The sequence below is a fragment of the Seriola aureovittata genome, chromosome 17, assembly GCF_021018895.1.
Source record: "Seriola aureovittata isolate HTS-2021-v1 ecotype China chromosome 17, ASM2101889v1, whole genome shotgun sequence".
NCBI classification, from domain to species: domain Eukaryota; kingdom Metazoa; phylum Chordata; class Actinopteri; order Carangiformes; family Carangidae; genus Seriola; species Seriola aureovittata.
In genome coordinates, this window is record NC_079380.1 from 13,524,732 (window position 1) to 13,542,920 (window position 18,189).

Here is an 18,189-nt window from a genome sequence, read left to right on the forward strand (position 1 = left end):
GGACTGAGGGCCTGACAGATAAGGTCTAAATGGCAAAACCCTGGTTACTTACACAGTTTTATGAAGTTGATTGACAAACCATGAACCAGCCTGGTGCATCTTCTCTCATCTTTTGTCCTCACTTTCATAATTACAGTCCATCTATGACCTGATTCAATAGCAGCTCAGTGTTGAGTGCAGCACATACAAGGCTCCGCACAATTAAATATCTTTCATTCCCCATTCCACTAGCCTCATGCTTCTCTTAAACATGTTGTCTTTACAAACATTCTCTCATTTCAGCACTCACAGTTGTTTTTAGCCATTACCACTGACAACATGTGTCATTTGTATTTGAAGACCACCTATCAAATCCTTCTCAGCAGTGCTGTTTTGACACATATTCCCCATGGAAACAGTGTAACAAAGTCACAGTACCATGACCACACACACACACAAACACGCACACACACACAGACACACACACACACACACACACACACACACACACACACACACACACACACACACACACACACACACACACACACACACACAGACGCAATGCCACAGTGCAGTAATCTAAGCTGCACCCGGGGCAGAAGTCACCTTGTCTGTTACATCAACAACAACAAGCGCTCCTTTCATGGGACAAGTCCTGTTCTGTCCAACCACCGGGGTCTGTCAGAGGCACCTGGGAATAGTCCTGTCTGTCTTCCTTCCTCTCTCTTGTCTTTTTTTCTCCTCCCTGCAAATCATTCACTCATCACCCCCCTTGTTATCTTGAACTAGACCTCAAGGTTATGTTTAAATTTAGGGTTTATCATGGAGACATTGACATAAAAAGAACAGTACCAGTTGTCAAGTGAGATATGTTTAATCTGTCTAATTGTGATGCTCTGGGAGTGCCTGAGTTACATATTTTGCATTGTTTGTCCCGTAGAGTGCCAAGAGTCTTCAGAACAACAAGGATTCACGCATCCTGTGGGCCAAAGACGACTTTTTACTCACCACTGGCTTTGATATGGTGAGAAAATCTTCGACACAGCTGTGTCACAGTGTTTTTTTTTTACACTTATTAGGGACCACAGTAATATATATCTATTTGCCAAGTGGTTAGATTTTTTGTTAACATGGATATTAGCCATTTTTTTGTTCAAGATTTGTTTAATATCATCAAATACCAATGTAATTATTAAATTTCACCACTCAAGGCTACATTACTGGAGTAATACTTGGGAAAAAAATATGAGGTGCAAAGTGAACATTGATTTAGGTCTTAGAAGTAAGGATGATTTTTAACATGGTCGGGCAGTTAAGCTGTTAGCCTTCATTTACTAACAGCACTGTTAGTATTATCAATCCAGACTCACTGGCTGGGTCCAAACTCACCAAGCTGACCCTACTTACTTTCTGAATTATAATTATGAAATTAATCATATCCAGCATTTTTAATTATCAGATTAATGTGCACTGTCTTATACTAAAAATACATTCCTGTGCTTTGTCTTTCCTCTTGAGATGACATCGTAACATAGAGAATGACAAATAAAGAACAACACTGCACCTGTCAGTGGTGGTTATGACCATCAGACCAATATATTGAGGGGAAAAAAATGTATTGGTTTTGGTTGCTTGTATGTCTCTTATCTGTTGGTGTGGATTTCTGTGTCTGCCTCTGTTCATTAATGTCTCATGTTGTTGTGTGTATAGATGCGTAGCCGGGAAGTGAGGCTGTGGGACAGTAGGAAGCTGAGCTCTTCTCTCAACTCTGTGTCACTGGGCACTTCCAGTGGGTGAGTAGAACATCAGTGTGCAACCACTGCCCCCCATAACTGACTGGCCCAGCCATGACACTGCCTCAAATGCCTGTCAGTGAGAGTCATGTGTCACAGAGTGTCTCTCTGTGTGATCCGACATACTTAGCATGCAGTGTGTGTGTGTGTGGAATGTGGATATTAGTGTGTGGTATGGATGGCCTCCACATATTGTGAAGCTTCCTCGCGGCTGTACGGCCGGACAGACAGGCCGACCTCCCAGAGCTCTCACACTGTCCCTCCACATTCCTGCCATTTCCTGGGTCAGAGCCACACGCATACACACACACAGAGACTCCTATCCTCTCTCTCAGCGGAGGAGAGAGTGTGTGTGTGTCCTTCTGTCCATAACCATTGTGAAGGGTCAGGCAACAGCAGTAGACACATTGACACCTCTCCCTTCAGCTCTCCGCTTGTCATTTCTGCTCCTGACCTTCTCTAGTCCCTTCATTTATTTTTCCAAACACGGCTGCCGAGGACTGGAGGAGAGCGGGAGCGTGGCCGGGCTCCAGAGAGGAGAGGAATGGAAGGATGGAGGAAGAAAGAGAACAGAGGGGGTGGGAGTGAAGGCTCCTTTGTCAGATCCAGCTCATCCATTTTAGTATAAACAGGTTGGCGGGCCAAGTCATTCCAAACCAGAGCTGACCAAACTTTACTAGGTCATGCAGCATTGAATAAATGTATGATCATCAATATGACTGTAAGAAGAGGTGCGTGTTTGCTCTGCCTTTTCTGTGGCAGCACAGATTCCACATCTGTTCTCTGGCTTAGGTATTTGAGTGTCTGTATGTGCCCATGTTTGGTTGCAGCAAGGAGCAGAAAGCGTGAAAGATGTACAAGGTAGATCTTTGTAAATAGTGAGAACTGTTTTTATGAGGCCAAGACTATCATAAGGAAGCAGTCATTGTTTTTCCTTTCCTTTTGGAATTTGTCTGTGAGAGAGAGAGAGAGAGAGAGACGTTTAAGAGAGACGTTAAAGAGTTGACACAGCGGGGTCCTAAATAACAATCTCCGCTCTCCCTCCTCCCACTGCCCTCACGCTCGCCACTCATCTCCATTTCCTCCACTTCCTCTTTCTGTTGAGTGAGACAGACAGTTGCCTGTCTCAGTGTCTCTTTGACGTCCATCGCATTTCATGGAAATGAAGGATATCTGATGCTACTGCTGCCACATTTTTTAACATCCTATTACCAAAGCAAATATTTTTTTCATATTCTTACTAGACGTCTGGAAAAATCCCCACAAGTGATAATTAGTCATTTTAACTGGAAGGGTTGTCTCCTTGGTGCCTTTGTTTATAGACAGAGGAATGTTGAAGTTTACTTAAGAGGCACTGTTTTGTAGGTGTGATGATGGCACAACTCGAAGAGAATGTACCAACAGTGTGAGGATTTCTACCGAATTATCCTGCTCATCTGGGGACAAGCTGTTAAGCATTCCTGGTGCCTTTTTACTCAGCCACTGTCTGGTTTTCTCTGAGTCTGTCTAAACTTTCTCAAATAAACAGAGGAGCAAATCATCTAAGACTTATTGAACATATTTCATTAGCTTTGAATTGTGATACAAATTCATTTGAAATACTGAGATTTTTTTTTTTTTTTTTTTTCCCCCGTTGGATGTTCAGTAATTGTACGAGTGCGTGTGTGCTGACCTGTCTGCAGTATGTCTTGTATTAAATCACTTCAATCATGCTATCGTATGCCGGGATGGTGTGTCAGAGAGCTATCACTCCCAAGGCCACATCCCCTCCAGATGCCTGCAGACCAGCTCTGATATAAAACAGGTAGACAGTCAAATGGCAGATGAGACCTTGCCCTTGAGAACTGCCATTCTTTCTTTTCTCCTTCCGTCTCATTTCTCACGACTTCTCTGCTGCAATATTGCCTTCACCCTTCAACTGATTTTCTTCCCCTAATGTTTTCCATTGAGCCAGAAAGATTTCTCTTTAAAGCTATATTAGACTCTGGCAAAGCAACTTTAGTGTTTTCCCCCATTTTCATTGAGCTCTTTTTAATCTACATTACACATACGTTTATCTTTTGTTAAATAGGTCTATAAGGGACTCTTTATGTATATTAGCAACTCATTAACACAATCCCTCCACACACATTTTTCCTTATTTATCCCTCACCTCCTCCCTTCTTCTTGCTCTTTCTAAATGTAGCTGCAGCTTTGACCAATGTCCCGTCTCGGCTTTTCACCCAAACTGCTGTTGCAGGCCGAGGCTGTGTTCATGTCTGGTAATCTCTGTAATAGGAAGTATCCAAAACTCTGTCAAAAGTAAGCAAGCCTTCAGGAGTTAAATTGAGGGGAAAATGTATTCACCTCGTCTTATTCAGTCATATCCACCAAAGCGCTGGCCAAACACTTTATATAGCCAAATTGCTCCGAGGCGCAGTCTGCAATCAGCAGTCTCTGATAAGAGCAATGGCTGGCCTGTTTCGAGGTTTTGAGCAAGGTCAAAATGTACATTGCTGCTTACTGTTTACTCAGTCTTACTGTATCTGTTTTTATCTATGTTTTATTATACATCTGGGGGACAGAGGCTCGTGTCTGGGCCTCCTTCCAGGCATGCTAGCCTCTATTTACTCAGTATCTTACTGTGCAGTGTTGTTTCTTAGGCAAAGGCACCATACTTTCCATCATTCAGCTTCCTTCAGCAATGGGCTGTCCTCATGTTCCCTTTTGCCGTCAGGGCTTTAATTCTTTGTTTCTTGTTTGTGAGCATGGTGGGTTTTCTGTGGATAATTTTGTTTTAGTTCAGCATTGCCTCAGTGCATGTCTCTTGTGTATGACGAAGCAGCTATGAAAAAGACAAAATGCAATAATCAAAAGGAGACCTTGTCTCCATTTCTCTCTGCACTTGATAGATTGAACCATGAGCAGCTGAGGAAGGTCAAAGTCAAACATCCATAGTGGAGCATTTCCTCCCTGTCATTTTAGGCCTGAGGTGCATATAAAGATGGATTTGTTCTTTTTTTCTTGCCTGTTTTTAATTAAAAGGGCCGTGGTAAACATGCTGTGTAATTGGAGCAGCGAGCTGGCTTGTATCAGGTTAACTGTGCTCGTCCACAACATTCAGTAGGACTGTTTTCTTTGGAGTGTCACAACATAAAGAGGCCCTGGAGCATGAGCCAGTAAAATGGGGTTGTGGGTGGAATATAATTTGGATGGCGAATAATGGAGGGGAAATGTTTATTTTTTGGTTGGGGTTGAAATGGAGACTGAAAAATTGAGGCATAGAGGGTGATGAGTCTGAGAGGGGTGTTTTTAACTGTGTAAAGGTAGCTATTACTGCAGGCCCGTTTTCCATACAAGCTGCAGATCTGCACATTGGAGAACAGCGTGGATCTCTGTGTACTGCTGCCTCCCTCATACTCTTCCTTCTATAAACGTGAATTATAATAATGAGTTTAATAGGGCCTCCAAGCCAGCTGCAATCAGCGAACTTTACAACTGGGCACGATTGCAAACAGCTTGCCGTGTAAATGCTTGAGACGTCATGATAATTATCCATACTCCCCTGCTTTAGCAGCAACACACACAGATTCACCGCACTCCCAGATTTAATACAGCAAGGTCTTAATGATGCGTGCCTGTATGGTAGCTTGTAATCGTGTTATAAAGCTGACAGTGAGTTCTCCGAGGGTCAGTTGGTTGGTCAGGATTCAGCGTGACCAAATAATAACCTCAGAGAAAGTGCTGGCTTCAACCCTAACCTCCGTAATAGTCCTCAGATACTACCAATGTTCTGCTCCTCTTCTCAAGCACATGAACACACACAAGTGAACACATGTGCATGCGCACGCAATTACTCCTCTTGTTGGCGTACCTCTGCACCTCTGTCTTTTTTCTGGCATGAGGCTGATTAAAACAGATCGCTGTGACCTGGTGCCCATCGCTATCCAGCCTGCCGATTGGAGAAGACATAAGCCTGCCCCCGGAGAGCCGACCCCACTGTTTTCCCAACCCAGTCACGGGTTACACAAAGAGCTCACCCGATGAGGCAAGCAATGCTGACAGACTGTGCTGTTAGCTGAGAGAGAGAGAGAGAGAGAGACAGAGAAAGAGACAGAGAGAGAGAGGAAGAGAGGGAGAGGTTTTGCGTTGGATGGATGGGAGGGCCCCAGGTGTGAAGCACGTGCTCACAACCTCTGTTCACTCTCCACCATCTATTTCTGTGTGTTTTTCTACCAGGGTCGTGCTTGAGAGCAGGGCCCAGTCATTGGGTGTAATTGAGCCAAACCCCCTTTAATCAGATGGATTGAGAAGAGGCCTGTGCCCCAGAAGGGAACAAGCCTTTTACAGAACAGTCCCCCCTTTCTCCCACCCCAGCCCAGGCACTCTAAAATCAGTCCCAGCTGAAGGCTTTCCTGTGGGGATTAGGTGCAGCTGCAGCACTACTAACCAAACCGGACCAAAAAAAAAGAAAAGGAAAAATGCCACAGAATGTTTGAACAATAGTTTGACCCCGCTCCATTCTCAGAGTTCACTTTCTAAGAGAAAAAGGAGCTTTGTTGTTTGGGTCCAGCTCAGGAACTCATGTTTACGGTGGAGAGAAATGCAAAACTACAGTCTTAAGGTGATCCTCAGGGTCAAGTTGACAGTTCAGCTGCTGCACCCCCCCCCCCCCCCTCTCCAGGATTACCCTGGGGGATGGTACAGGGTAAAGATGTGACCGCACACGCTCTGGCAAAGAACCTGAACTCTGTGTTCTGACAGTTGAAACATGGTGTCTGGAATCTGTTAGTCATTTGGGGTTTGAGTTTGTGATTCGGTAGAGGGGGAGTTCGACCAGGAAAAGAGGATGAAAAAGGAGGGGAGGGAGCTCTGAAATCCCCTCTTATATGTATTTTTTTGAGATATTGTCTCTCTATTATTTTTATGTTCCTCTAATGGAAGCTCATGTGGCAACCATAAACTTATTTTACTCTGTAAAACCTCCTCAGAGAAGTCCTCTGTCCCTCTTTCAAGCCCTGTTATCAGCTAATTTATTCCTGGGCCCTACTAACCTGTCAGAAACAAATACAGCCTTTATCCTTCAGTGAATCCTTTCACTATCCTCATCTGGCCGTCTATTAGGCCTGTTGTCTGTAACCATTTGTTCCCCTACTCCTCTATTTCTTACTTTCCTCTCAATCCCCCGCAGATGAAACAAGCGGTACCAAGGAGCTGAGTTTTTGAAGGTGCTGATATCTGGGATTCTAATTAAGTGTGTTTTTTTTCTAAGAGCAAAGCCTAATCGAGCCTTTCATAACTGGTAAAAAAGACGTGGAAGTATGTGGAGCGTTTGGCAGGGGATATTTAATATAATTCACAGAGGGTTTTGATTTCATCCCGCAGGTATGTGCTCAGCACTCCAGGGATCAGAAGGACCCTTTTGTGTGAACCCACCACAGAAGGAAAAATAGAAAAAGTCTCTCCCTCCCACCTTCAGCTACCTCCTTCCTTCCTACCTCCCCCTCCTCTTCTTCCATTAACCTTTACTTTTCTTTATTTTCTTTTATGGTTTGGCTTATAATTTCATGCAGACTAAACTGGAGATGATTTGTCAAGGGGAGCTGCTCTGCATTATGTGGCATTTGAGAACGTCTTAATTCTGTTAAGGTAACTGCACAAATGACTCAAAACTTGAAGGCTTCTTCTGGAACCTCACTCTCATCTATCTCGGTTTTGGAGTTTGAGACAGTGTCAGACTTCACTTTCCATCCTTTATAAAAACAGCAGTAGAGTTGCACTTGCAGCTGCACATATTGCTTTTCTCCAACATCTGGAAAAAAGGTTCTTTTTTTCCCCCCCTTTTATTAAAAATGCACTGGCAATAACATTTGGGATCTTTGCCCTACCAAAAGCCTTCACACTCGTTTGGCCATCCCAAGTCCATTTCAGCACTTTTCTCCCCGCTCTGTGGGGTAGATATCCAGTAGCCGTGCTCCTGATAGAGATGTGAGGAAGGCTGGGCTAAAGTGGAACCAGCACAGGCTATTATCCACAACACATGGATGCAATCCTAAGAGATGAATAAACACATTGCTATAAAGTCAGTGCAAGGGGATAGTATTTGTGGAGGTGCCACAATGACAGGTTCAAGGAGATCTTCCACAGTAGGAGTAGCCCACGAGGTTGACTTAGTGCTTCATTTGTTCTATAATTATCCTTAGTTTCAGGGATACTGTTTTCCAAGTCCTCGGGTATATCTATTTAATATACTCGCTTTCAATTTCCTTTACTATGTATTTTTTTTATTCAATTTGTCTGCCATATCTTGCTCTCTTTCTATTTATGCATTCTTAAATACCCCCCTCTTCTTCCTCCACAACTCTCTTTCAACACATGTATTTGTTTTATAAGATGCATGATTGTCCCTTTCACAAAAATCAGGAACCGTAGCGCGGCAGAGCTCCCGTTTTTAAATCATGCCTCGCTTCTGGACGGCAGGCACCTCCTGGATGCCTGCCACCTCGCTCTTCTGTGGTAGAAGGAACAATTTGAGCGATGGAGAGAAGTGTGTTTCCCATTAGTAGCTGGTTTCCTCTGCCCTGCACCCCGCCCACCCCCGCCCTGCAGCCTGGCCTCCGCTGCTGCCTCTGGGACTCCTGCAGATTGGCAGCCTGTCACTGCACACCTCATAACCTTACAAAGAATAACAAATGTACAAAGGGAGTGATGGAGAGACTGCGGTATTGATGCACACAGACAAATAGGAGTTGCTCATGCCCACATGTGTATAGACATATATATACTGTATATATATATATATGGGAGAGACGGATAGGATGGACCCTCCAAAATACACACCACTGATTTGTCAGTATGAAAAGCCATCTGATTTATTGTTGTTGAAGTCTGTACTTGTTTTTACATTCAATTCAGATGAACTGTGCGGATATTATACTTACCCCCCTGATGTTTATGAAACATAATCGAACAAATCAGGATAAACTGAAATATTCTCTTTGTATTCTGTATTTGGTGGCCAGTCAAGACCATTTCACTTTCCATTTCACATTTGACCCAAAAAAAACAAAAAAACAAGTCCTTGTTGACTTGGCTGTGTGTTTAGGATTGTTGTCCTCCTTCATTATAATGCACTACTGTGTTGTCTCATGAATTTAGATTTGTTGCCTGATAGGACTGGAAACTGTGTTTCTGTGTAAGTCTACATTCATTCACCCACCACTGTCAGAAGTGGCCGAGCCAAAACCCAGGCACCATTATGTTTTACAGATGACGTGGTATTCTTCTTGGATCAGGATTTGTTGCTCTTTTCCTTAATGCTTTAATCTTTCTATCACTCAGGTACAGGTTGATCTTTGTGTCATCTGTCCATAACATTCTGCATTTCCACAACACTTTACAGGTTTCTTACTTTACTATTTAGCAAGGCCCCCCCCCCTTCTCTTCCCTCTCTCTGATTTTTCAACCTCATGATGGCTTCTTTGTTCCTCCTGACTCCAATGGAAATGTCAAAAGACTTTCCTAGGTGACATTTCTGTTGTGCATTAATTAATGACAACGTGAAACACACCTGCTCAAGAAACATTTATGCAACCAGTTATCTCATTATGTTTGATAAGTTCCTATGAAGCTAAAACTTGGTGCTTGAACACTATAACCATTGTTTCATTTCAGATCCAGCCATAAAAAACAAATAAAACTCAACAAGCGTCGCTGTCCAAATACTTACAGCCAATCGTGATTGCCAATAGTGATGGCAAAGCTTATCTCGTAATGTCTCGGCAAATGACTTTTCCCATGTGTAAATGGTATGTTTAAGATCAGCATAGCACTCATCCACATCTGGAACTATAGCAAAACCAGCCCAAAGTGAGTTTGAGTGAGCAGACTTTTCCTATCATTTAATAGGGAGAGCAGGCAAGGTGGATTGTCTGCTCATTGTATTCTCTTTTATGATCATGTTTCCATGATAGAAACCAGTGACCCTGGGCCCGTCACTGGCAGACCTGCTGCCTCAAAAGGCAACTGGAGAAAACAGAAGGAAACACTTTATTAAAGAGGCTTCCTGATTGGTCGGTGACAGGTGGGACACGTGCTCCTGGCTGATGTCACTTCCCATGTGGGCCCTATTTGTCTGCCCACAATGTGGAAACATGTCAGTGTCAGTGAGGCAGGAGTAATATGCCATGGTTAGTTTAATGGGAAAAGTGCTGAGGCATGCTGCTGCTCATCGTCTGTGTGTGTGTGTGTTTGTCTGTGTCTGCGTGTATGTGCTGTCACTACATGACAGGTCATATGATTGGATGCTCTAATGCCTCACTGTGTTTTCATTGTGCTCATGTGCCAGAGGTTGAGACGGGTGTAGTCTACATATTTGTACTTCATGTGTGTGTTTGTGCACACACGTTGCTGAGTAGCAGGTGGACAACGGAGCGGAAAAGAGCAAGGAAAAGACTGAACAGCATCACCGCCTGTCAGATTTCACTCGTCTCTATGGAAATGTTATGACAACATAGGCTGCTCTGCACCTGCATGACCTGCCTGGCTTTTCTGCCCAAGGTTGTGTGTGTGTGTGTGTGTGTGTGTGTGTGTGTGTGTGTGTGTGTGTGTGTGTGTGTGTGTGTGTGTGTGTGTGTGTGTGTGTGTGTGTGTGTGTGTGTGCGTGCGTGCGTGCGTGCGTGTGTGCGTGTGTGTGTGTGTGCGTGTGTGTGTGCGTGTGTGTGCGCGCGCGTGTGTGTTGTTGTGTGTGTGTGTGTGTGTGTGTGTGTGTGTGCCTGTGCAAGTGCACTTGGCGTAAGCAGATTAAAAAATTTCATCAAGATGTAATTGGTGGGAGAGTGGAGGAGGTGGTGGTGGCCAGGAAATAATTTCCCCATTGTGCAAAGCAAGTTGGAGTGGGAGAAGAAAAGAAAAGGTAGAGGACCCTCAGGGGGAACACTAGTTGGTCTTTAGTCTGTGTGCTCTTAAAGAAACCTCTGTGGACTTTCCTGCTCTAACATAGACTCAAAGTCCTCTGTATGAGGCCAGCTAACATTATTTCAGCAAGGTCAATTAGTCAGCCAGCTATTGTATGGGTGCTTTGTGGGGTTAGTGGGGTGGGGGGTGGGTGGTGGGGGGTGGGTGGGGGGTGGGGGTCAGGGGAATGAGTTGGGGACATGTGGGAGGTAAAGGTCTTGTAAGAGTTAGGTGTGTAAGCCCTCTATTGTGTTTTGTCCAAAACTGGTTTCCTCTGGCAACAAAAGATTATGAGGAAAGCAGACTTCACGTTTAAGTTGAAGGCTTCTTTAGTTTTAACACTACAAGGCTAATTTAACATCTTAATCTGCCATTTCAAATTACTGCAGCACCTGTTAAATTGTGGTGTTTGGCTAAAAATGGACCTGCCAGCATTGGTGCAATCACTGGTGTATGCAAACAGACCTGCACGGAGGTTAGAGGGGTGGTTAGAGTTTGGGTTAGGTGTTGTTTTTATCTATTTTTATGTAAAGCAGTTTGAATTTCCTCTTGTGGATGAAATGTGCTATATAAATAAACTTCTTGCCTTGGTTTGTTGGTTTTCCGATTACAAAAGTCCTGAATACTCGTAAAGTGGTTCCTGTCCTGGTCTATTATCCAGTGAAGTGTGTGTGTGTGTTGGGGGGGGGGCAAGGCAATGCCATTAACCCCAACAAAGGGGCATACGTCCAGTGTACTGTGTGTGTGTGTGTGTGTGTGTGTGTGTGTGTGTGTGTGTGTGTGTGTGTGTGTGTGTGTGTGTGTGTGTGTGTGTGTGTGTGTGTGTGTGTGTGTGTGTGTGTGTGTGTGTGTGTGTGTGTGTGTGTGTGTGTGTGGTGTGTGTGTGTTTTGAGGGCATGTAGGGCACAGGTGTCTCTCATACAGCAGCCCAACCATAAGCTGGAGGGGCCGCATTCTTACTGGCAAGCTGGATCGGTCAATCTCACACACACACACATGCGTACATGCACACGTCATACACACATATACATGCCTGGACGGATCTGCCATTTCTATACCTTTTTCAGCACAGGCAGACCATCACCAAACAGTATTCATCATCACTCAGCAGGATTTGACAGGTGGAGTGACATAAACTTAACCATCCATGTCTTTGTTTAGCCGTGCATTCAAACGTAGCATAGGTGATACTTTAACAAGATAGTATACTTTTAAACATACAGTATGAATTCTACCTCTTTGTTTTTCTTTCTTTCTTTTTAGTTTAATTCAGTTCGGTTTAAATTGAATATATATAAATAGATGTCTCAATTTGCTCTCTTCTTTGAGTTCCTATTTTCCTTCAAAACTAGGAACTTGGGGCGTTGTGTAGCGTAGTGGTTTAAGCAGGCGCCCCATGTGTAGAGGCTACAGTCCTCGCTGCAGTCGGCCCCGGTTCGAATCCTGCATCGGACGGCCTTTCACTGCATGTCATTCCCCCTCTCTCTCTGCCTCCCCGTTTCCTGTCACTCTCCGCTGTGCTGTCCATTAAAGGCATAAAAGCCCAAAAAAATATACTTTAAAAAAAAAAAAACTAGGAACTTGTTTGTTTCACAAGTATTTTGCTGCTGTAAAACGGACATTGTAAAGCTGCTATGCCTTGCCAGTGTTGTACCTACATGTTTACTGTATCCCGCTGTTTTTCCTTTCCAGTGGGTTTCTTTATGTGCCAGCTGTGTGGATTGGGTCTTGGAGAGAGAGTGAAAGAGTAACTCCTTCACAAAGCACCTTAGACAAACATGTTTGACCAGAAGACCAGCCCGGAGAAAGAGGGAGGCCCAGTTGCGGGGAAATATTTAAGGGACCACTTGTTCCTTAGAGGCCAAAGGGACAAAGCTGGTGAGCCGCTGGGCCTTTCACTCTGACCTGCCTGGGTGGTGTGCAAGGGCAAAAAAAAAAAAAACCTTTCATCAGCACTGGACTGAAAAAAAACACTGGCTTGATGGATGAGTGGCGATAGAAATTTATACACACGTGCGTTGATGAGGTGGGCTGTATTATTCTTAACTGTTCGCCACACATCCTGGCCATCATGGTCCATCCACGGTCCGCTGCTGCTGTGAGGCTGTGGGCACTCATAGCTGTGAGCTGGCAGGCTGCGCACTGTCTCCACAGTCGGCTACGAGCTAGCTACTGTGCAAACTAACACAGGGGCATAAGCATTCAGTCATTCATGTCATCTATTTTTTTTTCTTTTTTTTTTTTTCTTCATGCACAGCGTCAGTCTTTTGTCAACACAGTGTCTTTAATTTGAACTGAGTGATGAACATCTAACCTCATCCAAACCTGCTGACCTTCAGAAATGACACTTTGCTGCTCGGTTCAGTGTTGGTTCGAGGAAGACGTCATGTCTCCACAGTGTCTTCTTGAGCAGTATCTGTCCTCGTTCTGCGACAATGTCTCCAGCTGTTTATTTTTCACTCCCAACTTTGTCCTTTCTACAAAAGAAAAACTTTCATTGTCTCTCTCTTCTTCCATGCTGCTTCCAGATTCTGAATGGAAAAAAGATCGGCAAGATCACAATGTCACAAATTCTGCCTGATTTTCTGCTTTTGTGCAAGTGTTATCTCAGCAATTTTGTAGTGGCAGAGATGAACTGGATTTTTATAAAGCTCTCTTTGCTCCACTTTGACCTTGCACTGTTCTACATGTGCTGTTAGTCTTAAGTCTCTGCCCATGTCTGACAGCAGAATTGTTTATACCTGTTCCAAATGGCTACAGTTGTGGTGTGAAAACCTGCCATCACAGAGAGATGAAGATAACCCTGCGTAGTTTTGGGCAGTCTTTCCTCAAAGGCATTTCATTTTGTTTTCATACAAAAAACATTTCTACGAAGAATCAAAAAAAACGTCTTAAGAGAGATGTTAATACCCTTCCTGCCTTCTCACTTCTGCACATCTGGCCAAGCATTGTGTAAACAAGGCATGCTTGCAAGAAGGTGTGGTCCTAGGTGTCTCTGGAAGGTTTTCCACAATCCCTCAGCATTTTTGTTAAAGTACTCCAGAGGTTTTCAAACTGAAGTCTGCATCCCCTGGGGGTGGCAGCAGCAGTTTGGATCAGCATTTGTACTCCTTCTTGGAAATATAACTGTCAGATCTGAGCACACATGATACAAGTAGTTTTAGATTCACTGTGACTTACATTTCCCAAGAACATAACTATGTCTCATTGCAAATAAAAGTCACCCTGGAAATCATGTAAAACAGACACGCTCCTTTTGACTCCAGAACTCGCCTGAAAATCCTCACGTTATAAGTTTTTTTTGCAAGTTTGCAAACAAGAACTGCTAATTGCTAACTCAGCAGTTTTATTAGTGCAGATTTGCCAAAATGTAAACAAATATGGGGTTAAAAATTACAAGCAAACAAAAAATGGGGCTCAAGTTGTCACCTACAGTGCAACTAACTGGCTCCAGGCAACACTTCCTGTTTACATCTACCAAAGCATTATGGGAACAATACTTTCAAACCTTAGAGCATGATCATCCCCCAAATGGAGTAAGACAAAATAATATTAACAGGAGTTGCAGATCCATGAACTTTTTTGTGGAGCACGTTTAACATTATTAAAGTTCAGAATGTCCTTTCATCAGCATGATTTTTATATTCCCAGAACACTGACATTTTGGACTCCCCATCCATATAGAGATATTTATCCTGTGTTGAAAACTTTATATATATAGACATTTGTGGGAGTGGGGGGCAGTTGTTTGTCTGAGGAGAAGCCTGCAGTGTTTGACTTTGAAAACCCCTGACGTTTACTGATGCACTGAAACTAATTCATTCTTTCTCCTGTAAGGCTTTGTCATTCACCAGCATGCTTTTCCTTCTCTTTATTTAAGTATTGGCCATAAGGAAGAAGGGGATACAAGACACTGAGACAGGAGTGGAATACCACTGCCTGCCAACCACATGCTGCAGAAAAACCAAGATTGCTAAAAGACACATGGCCTTGGAATAACACACACGAACACACACGAGCATCTCCTAACCTAAAATCCACAGTGATTGGAGTAAGTCCCATAAAAATAGATGGGAAGGATGGGATGCCTAGAGAGACAGACAGCGAGAGAGAGAGAGAGAGAGAGACAGACCAACAAAGACAGGGACAGAAGGATAGAGAGGCAGAAAGAGGGGGAAAAAAAAATGTTGGCTGCTGAGATGGAGTTGGCACCGCATGCTCTGCTCCTGACCTTTGGTGGGTTTGTGTAAATTATATCCCTTACGAGGGAAAATATGTGGTGGTTGAACTGGAGAGACCCCCTCCTCCTCTCTTCATCTCCGTCTGCTGTCGTTTACTCTTTTGAAGCAGTGCTCCATCCATCTTTCAGACCCCCCCTTCAATGTCTTCTTGTGTCTCTCCATGTCTTCCCTCTTATCTTGCTCTCAGTGTTCATTCCTTTGTTTTATTGAGTTGTTTCCCTTTTGATCACACCATAATAACTCCAGACCTTATTCTATCCATTCATCACTTCATCGTTCTCCTTCTCAAACCCTCTAGTCTTTATATCAGCCCCCCCACTCCTCTCCCCTCTCTGTCTCCCTCCCCACAGTTATGCTATTTTCTGCTGTGCCTGGAGGATACATTTAACTTGTGGTCACTTGGGAAGTGATGGCTCCATTAGTGGGGTGGGTGGAGGGGGGTCTGGTGAATCGCTACCTTCTTTCAGCCACAGTGGGCTCCATGCAGGCTGATGCAGACTTTCCACTGGGGTGAACCCATCGACATGGGGTGCCTACCAGGGTGCTCAGCCGCCGTGCCCACACCCCGAGGCCACAGCCGGGGCTGGCTGGCACCCCACTCAGGCACGCGGCGTCAGCCTGCCCAGCGGGTGTCCCTGTTTATGTTTGTCTTGTGTGGTGGCTAGTTTCTCACTGTGCTGTAGTGACCGTAGCACCACCCAGCCCAGCGCACCACCCTCTCTCCAAGAAAATGCCCTCTCCGACCCTGGCTGGTCCCCGGACAGTTGTGTGCTGTAAGTGGCCTTTGGCGTCTCTCACTGCCACTGGACTGGATCAGAGGTCGGCTGTGGCTGCGGGTCCACATGCTGCAGAGCTGAGGCCATACTTAAACAGCCATACTGGCGGTTTTGCGTGTTTTAGCTCATGAAATACAAATTGTCTATACTTAAAATTACTGCCTATCATTTACCTAAACATATCGTAAATCTTTAGGTTGACTTGCTTAGTCCGGCATGAAAATCAGCTTGCAGCGACGTGAAACTTGCATCAGATAGCTCAGATTTCTCAGATTTGCAGTGACCATTTAGTCCCTGTAGTCGCGATGAAAAAGATATGTTGTTGTTGCTTCGGTGCTGCAAACTCAGCTGCAAATGGGGACACTTCTGAAAACTCTTGGTTGTGCATTCAAAGGAGATTTGAGAGTCAGTTACTGAAAAGCATTTGATTCATGAGTTGTGGGAGCGATGCAAACATGCATGTGGTCAGTTGTGTCTGAAAAGAATGAAATTTAACCAGTTTTTCCAAAAAAAAAAAAGAAGTCCTTTGAAAGAACTCTTTGCATGCAATGCAAACAAGGAAAACAGTCCGAACTCACAGCTCGATTTACATATGATAATTCAGTAACTTTGACAAAGTAAGATAAAAAAAATTAAAAAAAAGCCTTGTCTACCACACCACATGTCATACAAGCTGTGCTGTATACAATTTTTTACCCCCATGTACAGATCATATTGCAGCCTTAGCCATCCAAGGAGGGGGTGATCTCCCTTTGGATTTCTTCTTCCGAGGTCTTCTGGGATTTTGAGTTATTTGCTGCCGGAGGAGATTTGGACTGAGTTTGGGAACCATTGTTAATGTGGTTCATGTACAGTATTTCCATTTTGACAACATTTTGAGAGATGACAGTTTTTTTTTGCTGCCATCTTTAAACAGGCTCAACTTTTTATTGAGCTCTGCTCACTTAAAACATCACTTTTGCACAGCTTCACTATTGCTCTCAAAGAGTACCACATGGACAAATATGACAAGGCTTATAACACTGTTGCTTTAAGATCTATAAAAGGACGTGTGCATGTGTAGTCCCAACTGGTCAGGATATGTAAACCAGTGCCCTAATTACCAGACAACAGCCTGTAAAAATCAGCCTTATCCTGGTCTGCTATTTGTTCAAAAGCTCACTACTAATCAGCACCCAGACACTTGTGACTGTCCAGACCCTCCCTGCGGACAAGATTAGCAGATCAGCACTTTGTGTGTGTGAGTGTAATGACTCTCTCCAAAACACGCCCTTCCCTCTGAGTGTTCTTAACTGTGAGGAACAAACAGGTGTTTGTTGGTCAGAAGTTGATGGCCCATTCCTTTGGGGTTACAGTTCACATGCGGGGGTCAGAGGTCAGCTGGCCTCAGCCCTGTGGTAGCAGGATGTTTCAGACAGCCATCATTTTCTGCCGATAAGCATTTGTGTTTGGAGCTGGATGTGGAAGTGTGTTTGGGGGGAAATGGAATTAGTGTGACTGATGTGGGTTACTGAAGTCAACCTTTGTGCCCACATATGCACACATGCACGTGCACGCACAGTTTAAGCTTATTGTGTAACACATTTTTAAACCTTTAACTATTGTCCTTGTAAATAATATGTATATAAAGGAGCAGCTTTATGTTACATATGAATACATACGTATGAACTCTTCATGAAAGCCTACGGAACATAACTTGGAGCATCTAATCCACTTACACATGTAGGGAGGTTCCTGTAAGAGATGCATGTAAATCATTCTGTCTGCCACAGAGACACCCTGAGCACCTACTGTGATGAAAAGGATTACAGGCACATAATCCGTGCCTGTCGCCACCCTCCACTCACCACACATGTATGCACACACACGCACACACACACAATTCTCCAATGGCGTAGAAATAATTTAACTTGAATAATAATATACAGTAATTTCACCTAAGTCCCGACCTCTAGGTTTTCTTAAAGCATTACTTTTTTCCACTATTTGCATTGGTGTTGGTAGATCTAACAATTCGAGTGGGATTTTTCTTTTTTCTTTACTTGCCCATACCCGTAAAATGCCCACCCACGTTCCAGCATAACTCAGCTCAGTTTGAGATTGCACAGGAGCTCCAGCCACAAACAACGTGGAATCTGCAGATGTGTATACACAGCACAGGCATGATGCAAGCAGAGTTTGAAAGTTAGCGCAGGATGTGTACACAGCAGCGTTTGATGAATGTCTGCTGGTGTCTTAAGGGGGATGTATCAGAGGCCTGAATGCTTGACCCCCAAGGCTTTGGCTGGATTGCTGCTTGTCTAAAGTTATGTTAGATATTTAGCTAAACCTTATGCTTCTGCTTCTGCAGGTTTTGCTGTACGTCTGGGAAATATGAGAAATGGAAGTATAAAAAGGAGACTGGATGGAGAGAGAGGAAAGAGTAGACGGTGGTTTCCAAATCAAACCAGTCACTATATTACC

General features: G+C 44.0%; 1 protein-coding gene across 1 annotated transcript in view; it reads left to right on the forward strand.

Moving 5' to 3' along the window:
• Nucleotides 1-18,189, forward strand: part of coro7 (coronin 7) — a 108,727-nt gene that overhangs the window by 30,867 nt on the left and 59,671 nt on the right. Inside the window, exons 8-9 of the mRNA XM_056401058.1 lie at nucleotides 923-1,006; nucleotides 1,693-1,775. Coding sequence (XP_056257033.1) covers nucleotides 923-1,006; nucleotides 1,693-1,775 — 167 coding nt within the window. The remainder of the gene's footprint in view (nucleotides 1-922; nucleotides 1,007-1,692; nucleotides 1,776-18,189) is intronic.